The sequence below is a fragment of the Micropterus salmoides genome, unplaced genomic scaffold (genome assembly GCF_014851395.1).
Source record: "Micropterus salmoides isolate LMB-PRFRI ecotype aquatic unplaced genomic scaffold, ASM1485139v1 Ms_hic_scaffold_21, whole genome shotgun sequence".
Taxonomy (NCBI): domain Eukaryota; kingdom Metazoa; phylum Chordata; class Actinopteri; order Centrarchiformes; family Centrarchidae; genus Micropterus; species Micropterus salmoides.
Window position 1 is genome coordinate 4,650,220 of NW_024041262.1, and position 23,450 is coordinate 4,673,669.

The 23,450-nt window shown below is 41.5% G+C and overlaps 1 protein-coding gene across 1 annotated transcript in view; it reads right to left on the reverse strand.

Annotated features, from left to right (window-relative positions):
- The window catches only part of LOC119916354 (dynein heavy chain 9, axonemal-like), a 147,153-nt gene that overhangs the window by 90,193 nt on the left and 33,510 nt on the right, over window positions 1–23,450 (reverse strand). The window contains exons 24-37 of the mRNA XM_038736340.1: window positions 23,118–23,273; window positions 22,136–22,268; window positions 21,758–22,035; window positions 21,293–21,423; window positions 21,047–21,173; window positions 20,394–20,546; window positions 19,795–19,920; window positions 18,043–18,282; window positions 17,652–17,812; window positions 10,426–10,582; window positions 9,303–9,407; window positions 4,429–4,586; window positions 3,395–3,533; window positions 1,407–1,694 (exon numbers count right to left, since the gene is read on the reverse strand). Of these exons, the coding sequence (XP_038592268.1) occupies window positions 1,407–1,694; window positions 3,395–3,533; window positions 4,429–4,586; window positions 9,303–9,407; window positions 10,426–10,582; window positions 17,652–17,812; window positions 18,043–18,282; window positions 19,795–19,920; window positions 20,394–20,546; window positions 21,047–21,173; window positions 21,293–21,423; window positions 21,758–22,035; window positions 22,136–22,268; window positions 23,118–23,273 (2,352 nt within the window). The remainder of the gene's footprint in view (window positions 1–1,406; window positions 1,695–3,394; window positions 3,534–4,428; window positions 4,587–9,302; window positions 9,408–10,425; window positions 10,583–17,651; window positions 17,813–18,042; window positions 18,283–19,794; window positions 19,921–20,393; window positions 20,547–21,046; window positions 21,174–21,292; window positions 21,424–21,757; window positions 22,036–22,135; window positions 22,269–23,117; window positions 23,274–23,450) is intronic.

Consider the following 23,450-nt stretch of genomic DNA (forward strand, 5'->3'; position numbering starts at 1 on the left):
AATTTGTAACAGAAAGCCTGTGTTACAAACTGGAGTCTGAAAGACGAGATATCAAAGGACATCTCAGCTTCTACTGCTTCAAGTTTTCTTTTTCTCACCCCATGCTTCTGTAATATATTTATTTTTTATGCAATTGTATTAACCAAGTTTTATATGTTTTGGGTTTAAATACAATAGTGTCTTCTTCTATGAACAGAATTATCTTGAACCAAAACAAAAATATATAAACAGTGTACAAAAATAATGCTTCTTTGAACAGAAATTTTGGGGTGAGCAGTATTTCATGTTGGGGCACGCCCCTCAAAAGTCAAATAACTGTATTATAAATTAACAAACTGTGTAACCTTTTCTTTCAAATCAGAAATGTGAGGTAGCATCCCAGAATAACAGAGAGAAGAATAGCGAGAGAGATTTCCTCCCCACTTCCACACAAACATACAGATGGCGAGCTCAATCAATGCCATCGACTGGGCTCCTGGCGGCTCCTACACCCCATCCATTCAGCTAGAGCGCAGGCGGCTTTACACTCTCAGAGGCCCCGGCTGATTACTGCTTTGATGTGGGAAGGACTAATGCTAACACAGGCTAACGCTAAAGGTATGCAGCCTCTCGCAGCTCGCCTGCACTCCCCCCTCTTTGTCTGAAATCAAAAGGTTGGTCGCACAAACAAAGACAGTGAAAGTTCATGCTCTGGGGGTGGATGGTTGTTATTGACCGCTCCGCCATTCTCTCTCTCTCTCTCTCTCTCTCTCTCTCTCTCTCACGCTTGCTGTGTTTTCCCTCCTCTTTGTTTATTTCTGTGGCTGTCTCTCACAATGTCAGGGTTAAGTGGCATGGTGCAGCGCCAGCCTCCATTGATGGAGTGTTATTTTGTGGTTCCCGTGTTTATTTGACCTGAGGCAGATTGCACTTATTTCCCCTGGTCCTGCGTTCATCTGTCTCTGACATACAACGCCTTCTATAGTGCATGTGTGCATGTGTGTGTGTGTGAGTGTGTGTCTGTATAATGACTAGAATTAGGTCAGCAGCTTGGGCACCTGAACTCTCATCGCAGCCAACCGATGGCTTTCTGCAATATTTGCCCGATTCATCCAGATCCTGCAGACTTGTTTGACACTAATGTGTATTTCCCAGTGGAACATTATAACGGAAGGTAAATCGCTTTTGGGAAGAACGGAGATAAATTTAAATGAAAGTGCTACAACTGTGATATCTGTCTAAATTGGTAAAGATGAAACCCCCTTTGGGGGACTCGTGTTTCTCAGACAACTTGTGATTGTGTTTGCCTTCATCTGTGGCTTAGCAACACTTGTGACAAATTTTTTGAGTTGTAATCAAAACAGAGTCCAATAAACTGTCGCAGACAAACATGTCAGGAGCATACCGAGGAATCAGGTTTACCATACCTTGAGTACAAAATTGTCCTCGGCCTGTAACTTCAAGTCCAGAATGGACTCCTTCACGTGCTTCTCAAAATCCAGGTCTCTCTTCCTGGGGACTTCCAGAGCAGGAAACAGGTCTACTATCAGCCCCATGAACACAGGCATGTCATCTGTCACAATCTTGGGGATGTTAAAGTCTCTCAGAGCTCGCATCAGCACCTGGTCCTCTGCTCGGCTGGGGTCTCCTCTCTTCAGAGAGCCGGCCACCACCAGGACTGACTTGATGGCTCGGAGGCCCCAGTCATAGTGGTCCTTTGGTAAAGGCCAGATAGATGTCAGTAAGCAGGGGAGAATACACAGGCTTCTACTTTCAAAGCAATAAGCGGGCAGTAAGATATTAAAGGCTTGGCTAATTTGAAAATGGCATGCATGTCCTCAACATTGTGAGAGTTTATCTGTAATATTTAATTCACCCTCAGATCCATCAGCTTCCAGAAAAACTAATATTTCCCTCCAGGTGCTGAGAGAAATCTGAGGAGAAACTCCCGCTCCCTCATCTTAAAATACAAGGAAATGTTTCCACGGTGCCGTCTTAGTATCTTTTAAGTGTAAAGTATCAACAAGTACAGGCAGCAAATTAGTTTTCATAGGAGGTCTCCCATCTAGATACTAGCCAAGCTGAATCCTGCTTAACTTTTATCCACCATCTTATTTTATGTCTTCAAAGCTATTACATCCATGTCATGATTTTTACAGAAAGCTCAATATACTTCATATTCATAATGTAATTTACAACATCTACATAATTATCCTAAAGTAAGTTATTTCTCTGTTATGAATACTGCAATCGGCCTAGACATCAAAGTTGCATACTTGCCTGCACATGGAACATGACAATGCTATTGGGGCAGTTGACATATATATATATATATTTAGCTGGTAAATAAATAGCTAATCAGCAGTGAGTTTATGATAAGTTTCTACTACGATGTCAGTTGTATAGGGACTCTCAGTGTGTCTGTCCTGTCCAGTGGCTCTCCAGTTAACAAAGATCAGATGTGTCTGTCACAGGTGCTCGTGCAGTAGTTGAAGCTGAACGTTGTAGGCAGGATATTCATAACACAACCAGCTCAAACTGGAGAACACACACTGCCACAGCGTTACCAACCACCATCCCGCTGCCATGAAACTAGAGGCAACAATGATTTTGACAGCATAAAATATGTTTCACTGTACTCTTCTTAGTATGCTCTGGTGTCTACTCGCTGCGTAGTTGTTCTGCACAGGGCCAGGCAACAGAACCTATAACCTGCAATATTAAATCCACAATTATGAACTACTTGTTTAACTCCAGAAAGTACATCTCTGAATTTGCACTTTCTATTGATTTGCGGTTTGTGAATAACGCTTACAGAAGCAGTCTGTTCTTTATCATTTGACTTAATTGCTACTAAGTTGCTAATGTTGGGAAACTTGCTATGAAACTCTGCCAAACAACTCTGAAGTGTAATTAAGGTGATATTTAAAAAATGTCTGAAGAACTGGAGCTTCATAAAACAGCCATAAAAAGGAAGAAGTGTGCTATGACACTTAAATGGACCTGCGGTCATGGGAAATTCATCCAGAACTGAGGGCTCATTAAAACGCTTACCTAAGTCGAGGAGCTCCACTGTAACTACTAGTCAGCACTGTGGGAGATTTTATTGCTTTTTTAAATAATTAAGATAATGGCATGACATGTAAAACAGGACCAGAATAAAAAAGGATTAAAGAAACATTTTGATGGAATAACATCCAAACTCCCTGCAGCTTCTTATTCATATGCATGTAACACTTCACTCAGACAGTTAAGTTAGAAAGTCAGCTTCTGTGTGGTGCCTCTGAGTCATTCCTTTATCAAAAGCCTCAGATATAAAAAGAACATTGTGTCAGTTGTTCAGCTTTGAAGTGGAAATGGATCTGGCTTTTTCTAACCATATCAGATGTGTAACATCGAAGAAAGCAGATAGCACCTGTTTGGACAACAACTCTTTACAAAGCGTGTAGAGGGTGATAAATTTCCTAGCGAGAACCCGAGCATTAATAAAGCCCTCGGCCACCAGCATGATTTCACAGATCAGCTCGAAGTCTGGCACCACCATGGCACATGGTCTGTGGAAAAATGAGGGAAAAAGTATTAAAAGGAGCTCAGTTGTAGTTTATAATCACAATCCCGGGTAAATTATTGCTTTGTCATCTACAGTACATGCAGTTCATTCAATTTATGTGGCCATATTACCGAATTTGAGGAAGAGCGCACTCTACAGCAGAGCAACATAAGCTTTAATACAACTCGCAATCCATCACAATTAAATACATCACAACGCCCCAAAATGTTTTCAGCTACCTTTATTTAAGGTAGGTCTACCTTTTCAGAGCAGCTATTCACCTAGCATGCTCTCTCTCTCTCTCTACCCACTTGCCTTGGACCCTGCAACCTCGTGGAACCTGTATTAGGTGCAATGTGAATTGTGGCAATAGCTTCTCCTTGATCTACTGTGGCTTGGATTTTGCCTCATTTGTGTGCTACTTTGGAAAAAAACACCTGCCAAATGACTAACACACAACATATAGAAATCACCAGACTTTATGAGAGAAATATATTGTAGATTACCATAAATTACATTGGCTTATTTTCAAAAACAGGAATGTTTTGAGAATAAAATGAAGTTCAGTTAAAGGGAGTTTGGTTTGGTTCACTGAAATTACAAAAAACACACAGATCATTTAGGTTTGTCCAGGTTTTGAGGTTTCTGCCTCCCTCTCTATCCAATGGAGGTGGATGGAATTTTGTTTGTGGTGCTCACAGAATTGAAAATTACATTTAAAACATTGAAAGTTCCTAATATAACAATCCGCAGTTTTCCGTGGAACTAAAAAAGTCTGAAAAAGTCGTCCCTTTAAAAGTTAATTTTGTAATTTGGTATGTGACCTTTTAAGAGATTTAAGCATTTTTGGAATACTGTGGTTGGGAAAATGAAATTAAAAAATATGGAATTTGACCTACCTGAAGAGAGCCTTGAGGTTCTCAGGAAGCTCAGTCCTGCCAGCGTAGCCTGGATTCATTGTGATGAAGATGCCAACAGAGGGGCAAAGATTCACCTCCTCTCCCATAAAGTTAAATCTCTTCTTCTTATCTCGAATGGCATCCTGGATGCTTTTGACCTGCACATACAGAGGACAAAAACACAGTACAGAGTAGAAAGAATTGTCACTGTTAGTACTTGAATACTTTTTGCTACTAATCAAAAAATACAGTCACTTGAGAGTCTACAGTCATACTAGCCGTTCTGAAGGTCTGGACTTATAGGCTTAGTGGTTCTTTAAGTTAAATGATAATGCCAGCATGCTGATATGCGCACAATGACAACACTAACATGCTGGTGATTAGCAGGTATAATGTTTACCGTGTCTACCATCTTGGCATATTTTCTAATTTTCACTAAACAAAAAGTACAGCTGAGGCTGATGGGAATGTCATTAATTTTGCAGATATTAATTTAAAAACCAAAGTATTGGGGAAGGATTTACTTAAAAATGGCGCTAGAAGAAAAGAGATTCAGCATTAACATTGTTGGATTGTTTTTGTTTGTTTTTTAAATTAGAGTAAGAATATATGCTGCAGAACCAGAGAGAACATCTTCTTCCTTGTTAGAATCTGACAACTACATTGCGTTGTGCTAGCGGCTAACATAGCCTCACGCCTCCAGCCTGCAGCGAGGATGAATCCGCACCAACAGACTCTTTTCATTTTCAAACATGTAGTGTTCAGCTCCTTCCGGAGCCACAAAAGGCTTTATACAACATTGTTCGCAGTAATTCTCCCCAACACCTGGAAACAGCCTTTGACGTGTAAAATCAGTGCAGTTCTCCTTTAAGGGATCACCACAGTTGTTATAATTTATCCTGTGTAAACACATTTTGGGCAAATCTACCAGTTAGATGTAGAGATATTTCACAGGATAATGGAAAAGGATTTACCCTGACCATGGATGTCTGCACATAGTTTAATGGCCATCCATCCAATAGTTGTTCAAATATTTCAGTCTGAACTAAAGACATGGACTGACTGCCTTACCATGGCTAAAAATGGTCTTGGAGAAACTAAAGTACTGTATTGAAAAGTTTTAGAACATACCCAGTCCTAATCACTGTCAATTTGCACTCATCAAAGGTTCCTTTGTTAATATCACTAAGCAAAAACCAGAGGCAATTTGTAACATCCTGTCAAATTTTTATGCAGTTTGAATCTTTTTTTTTTAGGGGACGCAATTTCATCAATAATATGAGCATGCCATCAGCCAGGGTTTACTGGCTGGGTGAACTGCCAAGGCTCCGCTTGTCTACATTATGACTGAATGAGATATCAGAAATGAACTTTGTGTGCGTAAAACTCAGCCTGTAAGAGGCTTTATGAATTTAACATGCGTGTGGTAAAAGAGTGCAGTGAGTCGACAGCTGGAAAGAGGAGGAACATCTCTTCATGGATGAGTACTTGGCTACAGATCACTCAGTCATACTAATACAACCGGGAGAGGAGGGGGAAAGAAATGCAAAAACAAACAGTGCAGCTGCAGCACACACAAAAAAAGAACAAAAGTTTTCATGAGAACATCAGTGTGGCTTGTTTTTTATGTGAAATGACAGCGGCCCACCACTGCAAGCCTACAGGGATGCGAAGGGAAGTAAAACACATTTTTAAAAAGTTAGAGAAAAGACTCCGTTCTGAAAGGTGTAATCCAGTGGGGTCTGGCTCCACACTTTGCTGTCTCTTTGAATGTACAGACTGGAGCTAGCAGCTTCAATTTATTCACAGTCCAGGCCTGTGTTGGCTGTAACAGAGGCCGGACTTCACCAATTTATCTCCATGTTGTTATGTCTGGCGGCCTTCTGTTTGTCTCTGCTTTCCTTAATGTGGAACTGGTTGCGCCACCTGTGTTAGTTAGCCGAGTATGTCACTCTGCGATGCTAGCTGCTCCCACTTTAGGAGGATGGATTAGGTGTGTGTGCTATGGTGAGAGATGGCTCTGCATTGGCTCCACTGAAGCAGGCTGAGAGCTGGAGCAAGCTGCCAGCTGTCACAGCAGGAGTTTGACGCTCCTCTGTTCTCAAGGTCTACTTCTCCACGTGTAAGCCACCGTGATTTATTATTCATTACGCCACGCAACACCTATTCATTCTTCAGGCACTTTAATATTCTCTAAGTACTGTAGACCTCCACAGCTTACGGAGGAAGGCTGCTTGACTTTCATTGTTGCTTAAGAGAAAAGGAAGGAAGGGCAGAGGAGTGTCTAGCAATGAATAACGATCCTTTGAGGCGCTCCATTATCAATATGATTATGATCAGTGTCCTTATCAACTGTATACATTTTGCAGTGACAGTGTTGCACATGCAGGACAACATGAAGTATTTGAATACACCAGAGGGAAGAAACCACAGATGGAGGATCTGTTTGATCCGGGATAACAGAAAAAGTATAAGAAATGCTAACATCAGGTGAAACACACAGAATATGGCTGATATCTCATTCTTCAGAAGAGTCCTGTAATCGAACATCCAGCTACTGTAGGTCGCCCGGAGGATACACCACCCAGTGGGTAGACACTAGGAAGTTTTCTCTTTTTAACCTTATGTGTCACTACACATTTAGTGGAGACACTGTCGGACTGATCCATTCAGCTCCAAGATGTGAAATAAATCAAACCGCAGTACGAGTATGAGTTCTAAAACCTAAACAATAAGCTTTCATTTCATTTATTGAACAAATGTAAATGTACTCGAGTTAGACACAGGCAGTCCCTTTGCCCGATGTTATTAAGCATCCTAAAATAATTAACGTTTAAAGTTTAACCCCTTGACGCCGATTGTCATGAATTCGCATCACAACTATTCCTTTCAGACTGCAAGCCAAGATAGTGCATGAATTCCCCCAATGCCTGTTGGCGCATATTCGATACGTACCTAGGAACCTTTTGCAAGCCCTGGTTTCTTGTTTATGCCTGTTGTCGCTAATTTGCATCATACTTACACATACCTGAATTTATATCTTTTCTACGTTCTAAAGACAAATGAACAATCTTCACTTAATTTAACATCAGCTTGAAAGCAAATGAAAACACAAATAATTTTATTTATTTTTTGATCGTAAAAAAATTCAGGCGTTAAGGGGTTAAAGCTGATGAAGATGAAAACGTCTGAGTGACACCTTTCACATTATATAGTCATTTGATCCATTAATAATATGAAATATTGTCAAGTGCAGCTGTACAGGCGTGGTTCACACTAATTACAAACAACATTTTCACACTTGTCTTGGAGCCGGGACTGAAGACAGGTTTGGTTTTATCTGCCCACGTTTTGAGATATCTGTATTGAGATATCTGCCTCCACCCCAATTAGGGTCCGATACGGATATCGGATATCGGCCTGATACTGACTCAAATAGCTGGATCGTGAAGAAGAGGCCAATCTATGGGCCTAACTGTTCAGTTCAGTTACACGCATGCTACATGATGCGTCAGCTGTGCGCAGGTCGACCAATGTTTACGTCACGTCTGATGTTGCCTTACACATACAAGAATGATTTCCAGTATTTTCCTCACAGTGAGGAATACAGCTTATTCATTTTACCGGATCGGTACTCAGCATCGGCTGGTACCCAAAGCCCAGGTATTGGTATCAGGACTGAAAAAGTCGGATCAGCGCATCTCTAACCCCAATTCAAAGCAGAGATGAATTTGGCTCATGTTGCTAACAGGATCAGCTACTATTGCCAGATTTGCTACTTTTATTTGATTGTGCAGGTAACACGGTTTTTGGATGGCTTGTGATAATCTGTGCTCCTTTTTTCCACATTTATTCCCTTTTTTTCCTGCTTTGAACCAAATAAAAATGTATGGGTTACATTTCACTGAATCTGTCCCTTCTCTCATCTAATTAGACTGATTGAGACTGACAGGGCACTGAGCTTGCTTAACATGTAAGACCTGGTAACTGATGACAGACAAATGTCATGTCAGTTTATTGCAACAAAACTGACACTTTTTTTTTTTGTCATAGCTATGTAATTATAGTCAAATAAAAGCAAACTGGATAATGTTTGATGTTGCATTATCCAAAAGACTTTTGTCTTTGCAACCAAGCTGCTTTTGGGTTTGTTGTTTTTTTCATCATAGCCGACTTCAGACAACACAGTTATCTTTTAATACATATCTATGTGGGATGGACAAAAACCCCTATAGTACTTAAAAAAAAAAGTTTGGCCTACTTGGTGCCATGCTCTGATTTGCCTATTAGGTGAAAGGAGAGCTTGCTACTTCACTAAGATGATTAATTTAAAACAAAATAAGTCCAAATTACATACAAATAATTTTTTACATGTTGATATTTGCAAATCAATGATGTACTCTAAGCACCAACGCTGAGCAAATACTAATTCACCCAAATTAGTGCGGCACATCCTTTGAGTACTTGGAGTTTGTCCATTCAGAGTTGTTATAAGTTTTTGTGACCAGCACCACAGGCAAGCAAGGGAGGAGGTTTTCCATCCTAGACTCTCAAATCAGATCAGAGAAGGCTCTAATTATGAAGAAGCTCTGGGGTGCAGAGGTGCCAGCCTTGGTGGATTAGTCTTATAGCTGAAGCAATTTAAGTTTGCGATCGGTGATGAAGAGGCTATTTACTTCTGCAGTGCTGTTTTCAAGGGCTTATTTTCACCACAACTTGATTTAGATAGACCACTTCACAAATAAAATGATAACTCCCACATTCAGCTCTACCCGGCCAGGGTGAAAATACACACAAGTTGCCCTCACAAAGAAGTCTCGACCTAAAGGGGATTTTGGGAATACCTGTGGCAGAGGAACTAGACTTGTTCTTACCTGTACAGCCACCACAGACAGCACCTCCACTGAGATCCTGTTAAATTCGTCAAAGCAGCCCCATGCCCCCGTCTGAGCCAGGCCTTTGTAGATGTTCCCACAGGACTGGTGGACAGAGAGAGAGAGAGACAGATATTCAGATGGACACAGAGGGACAGGAAGTCAGTCATGAAGACTCACAGGTGGACCCCTGTCCGACTGACTCATAAAGCTTGTGGTGAGGGAGACACAGACGTATCGCCAGTTAGACAGAAGATATATGGAAAAACATTCATTGCCGTTATGACAGTGCAGGAACACGGCAGGCTGAGAGTAGGCGAGTAATAACAAGATGATACATAAACAAGGCCTCACACGAATAAAACAAGGCGTTAATGCCAAAAAGAGATAAGGCTAAAAAGGCTACCACCCACGTTTTAGTTTTCCCAACAACAACTAGAGAGCAGGTGAACAGCCCTCTGGAAAGCAGCTGGACCAGGATGAACGGGCAGCTGACTCTTCTCTCCAATTACAGGGCCAAGGAAACCTTCTCTGACGCAAACCGGAGCTGACTAGAGGATTGTGGGTGTGGGTGTGTGTGTGTGTGTGTGTGTGTGCATGGCTGAATATGAGTAACAGTGTCGGGCTCTGAAGCCAGTTTCTAGTGCATGCGTTCCTCCTCCTGGAGTATATTAGCACTTCTCGCTGACACCTTGCTGCGGTGTATATAGCCGGGGGTGCTGTACGCCTCGATACTGTAATGATGCCCCTGTGAAGCCGGATCACAAGATTATGTTTATGTCTCCCTTTGAGCCCTCTGTATGTATAAAATGTGTGTGTAAGAGTATACAAGAGTGCATAATAAAGCAAGGCGGTGGCTGGGCACAGAGAGGGCATTTTGACAAGGTTTAGAAAAGAAATGACAATCAGAGTTTAACACATTGGCTTTTCCTCCAAGAAGGGGGGCAAAGCAGGCAAATGGAAGATGAAAAGAACAATAGAGGAAAAGAGAAGTGCATAAAGGTGGGGTGACAACTTTAATGACAAATAAAAAACCATTTCGCTGACAAAGGCAAAGATGTAAAGAAACAGCTATGTGCGCAGGCTCAAATACAGATATGGATAAGCATGCATGCTTGCTCACCTTGTAGTCCATCTGCTCAGAGCAGTTAAATACGTAGACCATGATGCCGAGGGCTCTGCCCAAGTCTTTGGTAGTCTCAGTCTTCCCTGTGCCTGCGGGCCCTGCTGGAGCTCCACTCATGGTCAGGTGGAGGGACTGGGTCAGGGTGATGTAGCATCTAAATATAGTCAAGGTACACGTACATATGCGTCACTGATGAGCAACAAAAAATTGCTTTTGACTGATTCGACTGACTTTCATTTATTAGATTAGGACAAGGCCACTCCCTTTCATTCATTCACCCACAGTGAGGAGCTTGACAGCACACACTGGCACATTTTTACTTTTAAAAGTTTTAAGCATCTATGGCAACATGTTAGCTCAGCGGTTAGCACTGTAGGTAGGTGCAGTTCCTGGCACTGTCCTTTTTCAGTTTTCTCTTTACTATGGAGTCTAAAATTTATCCCCGGAATAAATGGAACTTTTTCATACAACCAGATAAATTCATTAAAAAAGAATCAAAGAATAATATATTTTTTTCAGTATTATTAAAGGATTGTCAATTTTAAATGAACTAATAACAGTAAAAGTTAAAATAATTTAACATTCATTATATACATCCAATAGTTAGATGAGAGGATCAATACCACCTCCATGTCTGTGTCTAAAGTATGAAGCAGGGAGCCAGTTAGCTTAGGTTAGCATACAAACTGGGAGCGGTTTGAAACAGCTAGCCTGGCTCTGTCAGAAGAAAACACACCTACAGTAACACCTCTAAAGCTCACAAATGAACATGTTGTATTTAGTTTCCTTAATCTTTAATTTTTCTTTTCGTGGCCAAAATAGCTGCAGGGAAATGAGGAGCATTTTAGCATGGAAGTGCCTCTGTGTCTGCACTTTGTCTACTTTATGTACAAAGACGGCTTCTCTAAACCATGCGTAAGTCCAGCTGTGAGGCAAAATATTTTTTAGAGTAAGTACAAATTAAGTTGAGTGCAAAATCTGTTAACACAAACCAGGCAGATGGTTCCATAAAGCTTCTTAATCGCTATATCGCTAAATACTTAAACGCTTGGGCTGACATTCAACAGGTGGAGAATCGATTGCCGAGGGTCGCCATAATGTCAACCAATTGGTCAGGAACAATTCTCCTGTGCCTTACCCACTGAAACTACATGTTGAAATGCAAGGATTTGCAAGTGGAATGAAAATACACTAATAAACAAATGCTCAAACAATTCTGTACGTTTGGCATTGTGGTTTTTCCTTCTTAAAGACAGTGGCCTTCCAAGAGGAATTATTGTTCTACTACTAAACTACCACATCATCAAATACATATGACAAAAACTTTCAATACTGGGGAATGGCTCCAGCAACCTACAAAGCTCTCCATCAAGCTGCCCCATTAAATGATCCAGATTGGCTCTTAATAAGTGCACCCCACAAAAAGGATCCATTTCTACAGCAGCATGACAAAGAATGCACGCAGCTCTAAACAGTACAAATTACAAATCCTGAGTTGACACAGTCGTATAACCAGCACTGACAATGTCTCGGTGTCGGCTCAGCCGTCATCGTACATAACCTCATTATATGATAATATAATCTGCTCCTGTGCTTTGATTATCACACAGGCTGATTAGCGACACCAGTGATTGCTTCTCCCGTAGAACCTGTCAAGACTAACAAACAGTCTGCCCATCTAGTATCAATAAAAAACAGCAGCATCCATGGACATGAACTGATGGAGACAATCAGGACTTTATTGATCAGGGCAATAAACACAACGGTTTGCCTTGAATATCAATACAGCAATGATTTTAATGAGCTGCTGGTTAATAGAAGATGTATATAAGGGGGAAATATTGGAAAGCATACTGAGAGACAGACGCTCGGAGAAGACAAATGATCCCATCTGTATACACTGTATCATCCGGATACCAGTGCCAACAGGCTTTATGGCTCTCCCCTGAAATATGGCCAAAAATCAGTCGTCTAGGAAGCATGATAAGGGTGTCCTGCATGGAATAGGTAAAGCCAGACAGAAGACAAGGGGGTGAAGCTAAACTGGGGGGCTTTGACAGGGTGACTTGTTTTATTAAAGTGTTTTTAAAAGAAACCACTATACAGTATATCAGTCTGTCTGTCTCGCTCATACTTCCTCCATTCCTCTTTCTGTCGGTCTCTGAGAGTGTGTGTGTGTGTGTGTGTGTGTGTGTGTGTGTGTGTGTGCTAGCTGGGTAAAATATTCCTGATGTTTTGCATAATGGTGCAGCTTTGGAGATCCTGTAGTAAGTATTGAGCGAATGCTAACATTGTGCCGATAATAGTCCTGCTGTTATAGATTAGCGAGCGTGATTCTTTTAGCCTAATTATACTGCTGCAGAAGGTGAACAGATCATACTGACTATAGTCAGCTTATGGTAAACAAGCCCATACAGGCCTGTATTCATTATAAATATTTTCACAGCAGCTGCACACATACGGCTTAACATTTCCTAGATTACTGCTGTAATTAAAATCCATTTAGATCATTTTTATGTTTTGACTTCGAACAATTAGATGGTTCACATTAGTGTTCAGGAAGAATTACAACATATTTGAGTATGGAAGTTCATTTACGACTGCTGGGTTCACAGCTTTCAAACACATCATCTTCATAAGCAAATGAAACTTGTTACACCGCAAACTGATAGGAATGCTTTTAGTTTGCAGATTTTTGGTCATAAACCCAAGTAGTAAAATTTTGACCTGATGACGGTGCTAGATGAACAGATATGATAAACCTACATACTAACTACAGTACCTCACAAAAGTGAGTCCACCCCTCACATTTTTGTAAATATTTGATATCTTTTCATGTGACAACACTGAACAAATGACACTTTTGCTACACTTGTATAACAGTGTAAATTTGATGTACCCTCAAAATAACATAACACAGCCATTTATGTATAGTGTAGCCATAAAGTGCAGGCATCAAAAGTGAGTACACCCCCGGTGTTTCCTCTAGGATTTTTTTCAGCAGCTGGGGCAGGACAAACAGCACAAATTTTATTTGTTTTCCAATGAAAAATATGTAATTTCACATCATATTGGGCCATTATTTTCACCATATCTCTGAACAAATAGTTGGAAAAGCTAGAGCAGATAATAAATAAACAACACCCAAAGATCAGCCTACTGGAGGAACCACAACCTTTAGATCTGGAGAAAGTGTTCTGGTTGGTTCTGTTGCTCCACAGTGATTTTACAGTGATGGCACAGCATGTTTTGGGCATCACCCCTAAGCCTTAACGGCAGGAAAACCCTGTTAATATGACTTCAGAATCATTATAGATAGACTGTTCATGTTTGCCTTTTGTGTCTTCATTTTACAGCTTCTGGCATTTATCTGTAGACATTAATATAAAAAATGAGAAACCTCCTCCCTTCTGAATCCAAATCCAAAAATAAATGTCTCCTCATTAGCTTCAAAGGACTAGTTTGCATCACTAATTAGCTTTAGCAGTCTGAAGGGGAGGGTAGATGTTAGCTAACTTAGCGCTAACCGGCTTCACTTTTCCAGCAGGTGGGAAACAACAGACTTTTCTTGGTCTTGAGAAGCTGACACACTGTAACAGACACTGTACATTTACTGCCAGAATATTTTCCTCCGCTCGCGGTCATTTTCTGCCGCTCGGACAATCAAACACTCGCTACGCACATCCTGATTCAGAGTTACACTGCTCTTATAACACCATCTGTCACGCATGTTCTGCATGAAACGGGGAGAGGAAGTGAGCCGAGCATTGAGTGCTGCCGTGCTCGCACAGTGTGCGAGTGAAAACATTTGTAGCACACAGTTTAATGATCGCGGGAAATTTTTGTAGCAGCGGTTGAGATTCAGGAGCGGCGCACCACATATAGGGGAAACACTGCACCCCTAAATGAACTCTCTGAGGATCACATTAATGGCTGTGTGGTGTGTCATTTTAAGGGGACAGCTAATTTACACTAAGACACAAGCTGTACACTCACTGTTCACAGTGAGGTTTGTCTAAATACCACAAGAGTTCTCCCAGTACTAACAGTCAGGGCTCACCTTGAATCCCAAATGTTAAAAACCACAAACCACACAAAGTCTGGGTGTAGTTATGGAATAAATGTTATCCTAGCCACTTACAAAATCCTATCTACTGTCACCTTCAAAATACAGCAAGACTTGCATAATGTCTTAGCAGGACAGCAGGAAAACTACTGTGATGGTGTCTTCACAGGTCTGTCTAAAAAAAATCAATCAGACAGCTGCAGCTGATTCAGAATGCTGCTGCCCGAGTCCTCACCAAGACCAAGAATTTAGATCAATCCAGTTCTCTGATATTTTTGCTGGGTGAACTGACACTTTAAAATCCTATATTCAGACATGCAGTGTCAAACTAAAGACGGGCCTTGTATTTTCAGCTACTCTGATGTTTGGATTGGTTTTCACTTTACAGCATCAAGATTTATTCTTCTCTTTCTGGCTCTATTACAAAAAAAACATGCTTTTAGCTATTTTCTCAAGTTGCGGATTAAAAGATTTGACATCCAGCCCCCTGGTCCATGGTCCATTGTTGAAATGAAAGCCAGTGGCAAACTGTGTGAGTCGCAGCAAGGGCATGCACCATATGGTGAAGTCTTGCTACACGGCCGCTGATCCGCCCATCAAAGCCCATTGTTTCTGTTTGTTCAGGCTTCAAAGGGAATACTGGTCAGTCTGGAAAACCACACAGTCAATCGCTGCAGTTTGCCAAGGGCTCTTGGAGGCAGGTATTCTTCTCTGTGTAGTTAAAACTTTATCAGGAATCCTGCAGAAACATGTGCATGTGTACAAACAAGCTGTTGGCATAGTGCCTGAGCTCTGTTCTAAAAGGTTCTCTTTGCGGTGGGTGTACATAATGATTCAAATGGAGATCATTAGAATGCATCAGATGGTTATTATTAGATAAGAAGCATGTATTGTGCATTTATTCTAGAGAGTATTTCAATTACAAGGGGAAAAAAACTATTTTCATCAACACATATGGATTTTTTAAAATGTAATTATAATCGTTTTTCAATAGGCTTCATGCAAACTGGCATGTTTATAAACCTGTACAGGACTACATGCTAGGTATTCTTGCTTTTCATTTAGCCTTTTTCGGGAGTGAATGAGTTGGTATTCTTTGGCCCATTGACGGTTCCCCAAACTGCAATTTTCCAACCATATCTTAGCAACTGTGGGTGGGCACAGCGGGCCCATCAAGCTTTGGATTTCTCCACCTTCTGAAGCTGTGTGAAAGGGACTACAGTATGAGAGATCCCCACATCCCCCCATTTAATGAGTTTAGAAGGTGCAAGAGCAAAAGTCTAAGTAATGGATTAAAGTGTTTATCTGCTCTAACATAAGATGCAGTCATTAGCATGTCTTACTTACTGTAGTACCATAACCCATTACTTCCAAGGCCAAGGTACACTTTATAAGCTAACTTTTGTTACTTTAAAAAAGCCCCAATCACAAATAAACCATCCACTGTATAGTATTTCTGTGTGGAAGTTGGTCCCATGCTACTACATCCCAGTTTAAGCGAACGTCAGCGGCTCTGTCCTGCTCTGCTTCGGATTTGGAGAAGTTCACACTCTAGCAACACAGCCAAACCCGCTATCCAAGATAGCGTTTCTCTGGCCAAACACATCAATTAGGCTTCATTCTACAAGCATTTTCTCTCTCTCTATCTCTAACAAGAAGTGAAACATACTGCTTGAAGATATAAACAATAAAGCATAAGTCCAAATGTGTCAGCTAAGGAGCCAAACATGGCTACGATAGAATGAAATAAGATACTGACTTTTCATTTCACATACTTTCATACTGATAATACTAGGACTGACCTGCAATACACCAACAATGTTGTTTCTTAATTTACATGTCCTCTGCATCAATTGGTGAGGATGCTAACTTTTAGTCTATTTTTTGACGTATAGCTTTAGCTATAGTCTTGTAGCACAATATCATGTATGTAGCAATCAAGTGCATATTTAAAGAGGTGGTATTAAGAGGTGGTATTATGCTTATGTAGGGGTTATACCAGAACAGGTTTACAAGGTTTAATTTAAAAAAAACAACAACATATTTTTGTCATACTGCTCATTGCTGCAGCTCCTCTTTTCACCCTGTGTTGAAGGCTTCGTTTTAGCTATGGAGTGATGCATCTTGTCTCTAAATGATCTTTGCTGGGAGTTGCATATGCGCAGTTCCTAGTTAAAGACTGCCAGCCAATCAGAAGCAGAGAAGGGCGGGTCAGTGAGAAGCCAGTAAACAGGGCTTCGGTTCAGCTGTACATGATGCTGACCAGCTTGACAACATGGAGTGGAGCAAGAATTCGGTGAGTGCTGAGTTATTAATCTGTAACAACTGTATCTTTCATCCATAAAGTTTTAACTGAGCTCTGTCTCTACATCACAACTTTTTGTACACTGACTGCCTGGAGGGAAGCTAGTGTTTGGAAGGGAGAGGAGGCGTGTGCTGCAGCACAGTGTTTTTCCACCAGTGTTTTTGAGGGCGTGTCGGACTAGTCGCTTAGCGAGCGTTGTATGAGCCGCATTTAGCTTTCATCCCTGTGACGTCACCGAAATGAAAGGGAAACGGCTGGACTACTAACGAGCTGTTTTCAGGCAGTTCAGAGCAGAGCTCAGAGCAGAGCTTTCTGTGGGAGATGGGAACTCCCTTTGGGGTGGACTTTGGTCTTTTTCACTTTGCAAACCTATTACATGCACAAAAAAGATATATAACTCAATAAAGGAGAGGGAAAAAGCCAAAAAGCATAAAACCACCTCTTTAAGACCCAAGTTAGGGAGGGTAAAATGAGTCAGCTGGAAACATTAAAAAGTCATTCATGTTTTCAACCAACAAATTAAGCTACCGTTAGCTTAGTTAGCTAGCTACAGCTGAAAAATATTGAGTAAAATCTTTCAGTAAAATTGAAGGGTGCCAGTTAGAACTGAGAACCCTGCTTTAGTCTACTTCTGTATGAAATCTCAACAACAGTATGCTAACAGTCAACTGAAATAGTTTCATCTATCACTCAGTTGACAAGCAATCATTCAATTCAATTTTATTTATATAGCGGCAATTCATAACAGAAGTCATCTCATTGCACTTTTCATAGAGCAGGTCTGGACCGTACTCAATCATGATGGTTTGTTTCGCAGTCTGAACAAAGACACCAAGAAAGACACGTGCGTACCTGTCTGTTAGAGGAGTGATAACTAATCGTGGCGTGTTGCCCAGGTATTCGTAGGAGTAGAGAAACTGGGCATCACAAATGTTAGCAAAACAATGTTTCTCCTTCTCATCCCAACGGTGTCTGAGCTGGGAGAGCCACACGAAGGCCTGAGAATTCTCCACCTTAAAAAAAAAGAAGAGTTGAACAGAGAGTGCCAAGGTTTGAGGTAAAGCTAGAAATAATCTGTGCTTTTCCACCCTCTAATTATGGTAATGACATACCTTGTTTGAATATATTGAGTGCATTACTCACTGGTAATAGCCTCTCAGAAAATACAGCAGCAACCACGTAGTCTGCATAAAAATTTAAACAGTACAGGTTCTTGGCCTGATTTCCACCGTGCCCCCCTCACCTTCTGAGCGATCATCTTGGCCACCACGTCTCTAGCGTGGACATCGATGGTGCAGATGGTCATCACCTTCTGCCGATCACCCGGTGTAAGCTGACCAATCAGCATGGAGATGAGGGTGTTGAGCTGGGACACCTGTTTCTTGTAGTACTCCTTCATGGCGTTGTCATAGCCCTCCTCCAGACGGGCGAACGCCATGCCGATGTCAGATGTCCACCAGATCTGAGTGCAGGTCAGCGCCACCTGAACCAGAGAAAATGAAAGGAATCACAGATTCTGTAAAAATACATAGTTGATAAGATTTATGTAGGTGGATCTTTGCGTTTGAGATTACTCAGATTCTCTCTGGTTGTTCATTTGTATCCACATTTAAAAAATGTATGAACTGAGCCACCTTAAAATTTGAATATGAATATGTATATGCCCATATGTTTCATGCATAAAACTGGCAAGGCTTTGCCTGTACAACTCCAAGTTTTATAGAAGATTATTCTTTATGTGGGGAAATTTTGATTGGCTGTTTATGCTGACCAGTGTGGAAAGTCAGCTTCAAAGATAAGTAGATGGGCTGAGCAGGTGTTTGTGGTCGGAGCCATTAATGGACATGGAATTTAAAAATCATTGCTGTTAGGCTATTCTTGTTTTTCCTCAGGAGATAAAATCTGAAATTCCTTTTCTACAGTCAAGCTAAATTTCAACTCTAAACAGTGTCCTCTTAATGTCTAGCTGTCATGATCCACGAGAGAAGCTCTGAGTTGAGGAAAACGTTGACAAGTTTATGTACGTGACCTTAATGTATTACTGTGCTCTCATAGCAATAAGCTTCATGAGGACCAGTGAATGCTTTATACATTTTTTTTTGCTTGAAGTGTTTGCTGGGGGTCTATATGACAATTCTCCTCTGAAAAGAAGGCGTGTCAAGCAAATGGATTTGCAAGAGAAACAAGGTAGGCTGTAGTGGGGAAAGATAAATGCATTTAATAAATTCTTGTGTATAACTAAAAATGGAAACATTTGGTGGTGTGGTGGTCAAAGCAAACATTTTGTAATGAAGATCCCTGCGTGATCGTTTATTTCTGAGCTAAGTGATGTGGTGGAGTTATCCTTCACTGGGAGAGTGTGGCCGGAGGGCAGAACCAGGATCAGTCCAGGTGCTGACTGTGTAATGAGCTGCTGCCTTAGTAAATCAGCCGCTGAATACATACTTACGTTTTCAACGCCAGTTTCTTAATAAATCTGGCCCTCAGCAGCAACATCTTTACACTTCTGATTTATAATTGATTCAGTGATGATAAATTACTTTTTTTTATAAATTGTTCATCTACTGTCAATAAAAGAATACTTCGCTTCGCTTTCTAAAAGATTAAACTTGGTCCTCTGTTGGTCACATAGGTTACTCCGTTGGCTGAAACTTTCTACCACTTTTAGACACCGAAATCAGCAATATCAGGCACATATTTTGCCATCAAATACTAACTTTCAGAAAATCATCAGCCTTTCAAAGTAGCGACAACCATTATCACAGACGCGCACAAATAACAGTGCACCGCTGTTCAAAATACTCGACAGAGTCTGGCTGCAAACTCTGTATGTAAAGCATTAGTGAGTGTGTGCACTGGACTGAAATATCCATGAGAGACATAGACATAATTATGGTACTAATCCATAAGATGTTTGAAATGGTGACTAATGGGAAAAATCCCCAAAGTGAGTGTCATTAGTTAAATATATACATTCATCACTGAGCCCGTTTACCTGAGCCGGGTAGTCAAACAGCCACTGCTCTCGGGGTTTGTCCTCATAGGCCATGACTGCCTCGGTCATCTCATATCGAACAGTGGAGCGCATGGTGTCCAGAACCCGGTTCAACCACATCTCCACCTTATACAAGCAAAACAAAGACAGGCCTATGAATACAAATGTAGAAAAACATTGCAATATGTGTCACATGAGCACCAACGGGCTCTCTTATCAATGGACCCTAATGAGGTCATTAATAAGCATTAGAGTGGAAGTGGAGTCAGGAAAATACTATGGGATGTAATGGGAAATTAATGGATTTATGGGCTTTGATATGCAAAACCCCAGGGGCAATGACAGACTCAATTTCATTGCCTCCTTTATTGTGGGTTGTGATATCTATATTTGATATGTATTTTCTTCCATTACAGTAAAGTGCAGGTAAGTGAATTTCTTCATCTATTACATTCATCTACAGACAGTGTTCAGATAGTGCCACTGTCAGCATTAAGTCTAATGATGATAATTAATGTCTTTATCATTCCGCTCGACCTACAGAAGTTATGGTGCCACAATTTCAGAGACATGAATAAAAGATTACGGGCGTATTTTACCTGACCAGTGCAGTCACAGGACTGATTAAAGGGGACATACTCCTCCTCTTTGCTGTACATGCCCAGACCAGTCTTAGAAGGATTCCCCTCTCCATCTGCTTCAAATTGCATCCTAGCCATGTTGTCAAACAGCTTAGACAGATGCTTCTGGACCTGAGCAAATAAACAGACACATTCAGCTCAGGCTCAATTCACACTCAGCTCACGGTCTGACCGGTGTTTTCTTAGCCGCGGCGCAAATAAATAATGTTTCATTACTGTTTTCTAGAATCATTTATAGAAGGGCAGGACCCATGTTCTGCAGAATGCCTGCTAACTTCCTCTTAGAGAGATTTAGTGGCAGGTTGTACTTAACAGTGATTTATTTCTCCAAGGTGGAAATGCATAAGACAATGTCCCGATGATGGAGGTAGGAGCAGGCTGCAAAACTACGAGCGACATTGCCCCTGAGTGGACACTGTGGGTACTGCAAAGTCAACAGCACCCAGCAAAAGAGCTAAATGGTGCAATTGAACAGAAAACTTTTATTAGAAAACTGTTAAAAAGTAACTTGTAGAAAGTGCTATTAATGATGCAAAGCATCTTTTCAGACTCTGAACTGACTGAAGCTTAAAATCCATTGGTGCCCCCATAGGCAAAATTAGTGGATCCACCTGGTGTGGGTTGGTCCCATTAGACAGGATGTCCAGTAGATCAGCTGAGGAGATGAAGTAAAATCTGGGGAAGGCCAGACGCTTGGTGTCCAGGTATTCTGCCAGAGCTTTTTCACATAGAGACAGCCTGTAGAGAAATACACAAAGCCAGTGTGTGTGTGTGCATCCATGTGTAAGAAGCATAAACCCTGCATGAGAGTGCCCCTGATAACAGACATAAGGAGTAGAAACAGAGAGATGTCTCACCTGCACTGGATGTCCTCCAGTTTACCAAACAGGCCTGGTTTATTGGTGGCCTCCACTACGTTGGGCGTTTGATGCACAGTGTTTGCCAGCTCTTTGAAATCACCATCAATCCCATCGAAGCGCCTGGAGTCCTGCAGAAGATTTCGTGAGGGAGCCCGGCCAGGGGATTTAGATTCCCAAAAGAGAGAGGCGAGAATCAGAGGTTTAATAGCAAACATCTGGCTTTAAGCACAGTCGGAACATCGTGGGAGCAATTAAAAAGTTGTGTAATCTCGCTCCTAAACTAGGAGTATGAGCAAATTAACGCATTCTTAATTAACAGTCATGCTATCTGGGTTCACATGGCAATGACAAGGGTGCAGGTTATGGCCTGTGTGCATATGAGCTTGTCAGTGATATATACCTATAGAGCTGTAATTAACTGTGTGTGTGCATGTATGTGATTCCATCTGTCCAGTGTGTAACCTCAGGCAGCTGTGAGCGGATGTCCTCTGAGCCAATAAAGATGCTTTCCAGGTGGGTCCATGTCCGCTGCACCTCGAACCAGATAGAGATGACAGAATCGGCTACAGACAGCTTGCTCTGCCATGACGACACTTCATCCAGGAAGTGGGCGATGTACTTGGACGATATGAGGTTCTGCAGCTGCACCTGGTTGTCTTCCAGCGTCTCGATCAGCTCCTCATCTGTGCGCAGCAGAGGCACCTGGGTCCGGTGGTGGGGCTCGTACTGGAACTGCATGCCTGGACGAGATCAACGCACTCTGTCAATAGTTGGTCAACTCTGGGTGGCAGGATTAGGAGTGCTACCGTTGTAGGACAGTGCGGTGTCCCGTTCCAGTACCTGTCCATGTGGAGTTGAGCTCAGAGAGGACTTTCTCCATTCCCATCTCTTTGACAGCCCTGTCGACAATCCCTCTCACCTCCTCTTCAAAGCAGTGCAGGTTCAGCTGCAGCAGGTCAGCTAGAGTGGTCTCCTGCTCACAGAGAACAACATTAGTACTTTACCCACAATTCATGTGTAAACTATATTATATAATAGTAATACTAATAGTAACATATTACTGTCGAGCACCGGTTGTGATTGCTGGTTTCAGATTAACAAGCACAAACAGTGTCATTAATGAGAAACCTGCCATTATAATCAAAACAGCAGGGCTGCAGTGAGAAAGGGTTCACACCTGCAGTTGCCATCCAACCCGAGTCACCTAAAAGCAGTAGGTACAGTTTTTCAGGAAAATATGTTATTGCATTTTTTTCTGACTAATGTTGCAATTTAAATTGCAATTATTTAATACTTATTAATTAATTATTGCAGCTGCTTTAACTGTCTCTCCCTGTAGTTCTGCTGTTCTTACTTTACTATAGGTGTCACAGGTTGGCAGGTATAAAACTGGCAACTAAACAGCTCTGTACTGTGGCGAATCTGCAACCCGCTAAATGTAAATCACTGACTTTATGTGTACATTGTAAGTTTAGTTATAATGCCAATTTAGTCTCTGTAATACGTTTTTGTACAAACTAAACAGCTGGAGCAGTACAAACAGTACAAACAAGCCCAGTGAGGATGCAAATGGAGCTGGGATCAAAAATAAGAAAATAATTGGAGAAAACTGCCTCGTGTGTATCACCTCTCGATGATCGCCCTTAAAATTATTGGCACGTTAGTAACAGCCCTGCCTGTTTTAGATATAAAAAATAAAAATGAGGGCTAACGTACAACTTGTAAATTCAAACCATAATACTGAAACAATCACCTAAAGAACAGAACTACAGTATATTGGCGTTGGTATTGGTATGTTGCTTATGATTAATAAATTGGAAACCTGGTCCATAGTGAAGCCGACTCCTGTAGCAGCCATCAGCTGATGCCAGTGCCTGGCTCGTATGGCTGGGTTTTGGAGCTCTGCCACGGCCCGGAGGGAGATGAGGAGGTTCTTTACCCTGCTGTCCAAACCTGTGAAAGCCTCCCACGCTCTAACCTATCAGAGACAAAGGCCAGGAATCAGTACAAAGGCCTGACAGAAACGGGGGAGATTGAAGGCGTTTCAGCTGTATTTATCCAAGTGAAGTTGCCATTCATGCATTTACACACATTTAGTGCTTCCCAGCCCTGCTCAAGGGCCTGTAACTCCGAGCTGCAGCTGAGAGTAAAGACA